General features: G+C 50.4%; 1 protein-coding gene across 1 annotated transcript; it reads left to right on the top strand.

Moving 5' to 3' along the window:
* The first annotated feature begins 463 nt into the window (after nt 1–463).
* On the top strand, nt 464–2,212 carry LOC134352428 (uncharacterized). Its single transcript, XM_063059732.1, has 3 exons — nt 464–649; nt 761–1,302; nt 2,084–2,212. Exons 1-3 carry the CDS (start codon nt 574–576, stop codon nt 2,210–2,212), a joined length of 747 nt encoding a protein of 248 aa, XP_062915802.1. The 5' UTR covers nt 464–573.

The following is a 2,212-nucleotide window of genomic DNA, read 5'->3' as shown; positions in this document are numbered from 1 at the left end:
GTTTATTACATTTCCGTGCACAGTCCAGTGTCTCTTGAACGGTGTCCCAAAGGAGGACATCTGCCCATTCACTAGTGTGCTTAGTCCCTGTCATTCAGAGCGATATCTGTCCACTAACTGGTGTCTCTCAGTCTTTGTCTCTCATAATTTATCTGTCCGCTGACTAGTCAGTTAGTCGCTGTATCGGGGGTGGGGGGTGGGGAAGGGCGGCACCAGTCTACTGACTAGAATCTCTCAGTTCCTGTCTCTCAGAGGAATCTCTGTCCACTGACCGGTGTCTCACACTTCCTGTCTCACAGGGTGACGTTTGTCCACTGGCGGGTGACTCTCAGCCCTGTCAATCCGGATCTGGTCACTGCCGCTGACCTGTTTCCTGTGCAGAAACGAATATATTTAGGAAAATTGTAATTTCTGCTGGGGGCGGGGACAGGAATCTGTATCTCTGGTTTCATTGTGTGGGAGCCTTTACAAACCGCGGCTCCTCCTCTCACTGGCAGTCTACGTCTCTATTTGAACAGCGCTCTCGGCGGATCGCGGTAAATCCGGTCTCAACTAAAGCCGCTGATCTCAAAAATGTCGAAGTCGGATTCAGTGCTCAGCAAGATATGGGCCATTCCTTATTACTGTCTCCTCCTGCTTTGCCTTCCAGGTGCCTGTCCCGCAATTTATTATCTACCCGAGGCACACTGGTTCTCGGAGGCTTTGTGAATCTATTCTCGTGGAACATTTTTATCAATTTCTGCTCTTCTTTTGTTGACAGGCGTGCAGTCTGATATCGTGCTGAAACAGCCCGAGTCGGTGATCGTAAAATCCGGACAGTCCCACAGACTGACCTGTGCAGTCAGTGGGTTCAGCCTCAGCAGCTATGACATGTACTGGGTGAAACAGGTCTCAGGGAAATGGCCGGAATGGGTGGCCGTCGTGTGGGCTGGCGGTGGCAAAAAATACGCTCCTGGAGTCGAAGGCAGATTCGAGGTTTCCAAGGACAGCAGCACAGTTTATCTGCAAATGAACAACCTGAGACTGGACGACACGGCCACCTATTACTGTGCGAGAGACACAGTGAGAGAGATCGGGAGTAGACCGAGACAAAAACCCAGTGAAATCGCGATCGGTAGGGCGGAGAGGGAAAGGTCAGTAGTGATCGCCACAGCTGTATCCAGGTCGTTAAGGGCCACATCCGCTCGTCCACGCAATGGAAAGCGAGTTCTCAGCGGTGATTCCGGAGAAGAGATGCTGGATGGATGGGCTGAGAGTCTCAGCGGATCACTTCAGACTGCAGCTCGGAGCCAAGCGCCATATGTGGGAATGAGTTCACTGGTCCACCTTGTCAGGTGCCTGTCTTTCTTCTACATGTTACAATAAATGGTGGGGGTATGCAGAACATTAATGACAAGAGAAACATTGGTGTTCTGGCGCGATTTGACTGACGAGTGAACTGCTGACAGATAGTGATAGGGTCGGAGGTTACCGTACGTCGGTGTATCGTATCGGCTATTTCATGCTGTGCCTCAGTGTGAGAGGTGGTGGCTCTCAATATCTACTGCAACAGAACACTTTTAACTAGGCTCTTCTCTGTTCATAGATACATATCGGATCCGGAGTGCATAATCTAGAAATGGGTACAAGCTCAACTAGAAATGAGTCTCAATGCGAACGGAACTACAGAGGAGGACCTGTCAGTTGAAGTCCAGAGAAAGATCCCGGTTGGTTATATCGTATCCACTTCAGGACCGGGATGACCGACATCGAGACCTGCTTTGTGGGACGGCTTACCCAGATAGAGGGTTTAATAGATCCGTTGGCCGGCTCTGCGATGCATTGGATTTGGGCTGGATATGACGAAGTCGGATTGTGACCTGCAGTGAAGCAGCATGATATCCACCACGGTGATGGGAAGCTGAACAGAAACTGACCTCGACAAATGAGCGTCTGCATAGCAGCCTGTCTCCACGAAATCCGCACTTCTGCCTCCCAGAGTCAAATGCCACAAGGCTGACAGAGACTGCAAATGGCAAATGTTTATTTTTGGGCAAGTGGAAGCCCAGCTGGCTTCGACTTTGATTTTCGTGTCTGCACACAGGAAAACTGTGAAAATGCCTCTTTTATTCAGAGGCCAGGAAGAGCCAAGCTCAAATTTCGGAGAGAAATCCAGGAAGTGTTTGCTGCCGGTCTGGGATCAGATCGACACTTTTCTGAGATCAGTGGGTGA

This window comes from Mobula hypostoma, chromosome 10, assembly GCF_963921235.1.
Source record: "Mobula hypostoma chromosome 10, sMobHyp1.1, whole genome shotgun sequence".
Lineage (NCBI taxonomy): Eukaryota > Metazoa > Chordata > Chondrichthyes > Myliobatiformes > Myliobatidae > Mobula > Mobula hypostoma.
The sequence above is the reverse complement of the archived record's forward strand: the minus strand, read 5'-3'. Positions and strand labels throughout refer to the sequence as shown.

Excerpts from the sequence above, each read along its gene's own strand:
- LOC134352428 (XM_063059732.1), top strand. The coding sequence starts at position 574 with ATGTCGAAGTCGGATTCAGTGCTCAGCAAGATATGGGCCATTCCTTAT. Across the intron at positions 650-760 it reads CCTCCTGCTTTGCCTTCCAG|GCGTGCAGTCTGATATCGTG; the intron begins GTGCCTGTCCCG and ends TTTTGTTGACAG. Across the intron at positions 1,303-2,083 it reads CTCGGAGCCAAGCGCCATAT|GAAAACTGTGAAAATGCCTC; the intron begins GTGGGAATGAGT and ends GTCTGCACACAG.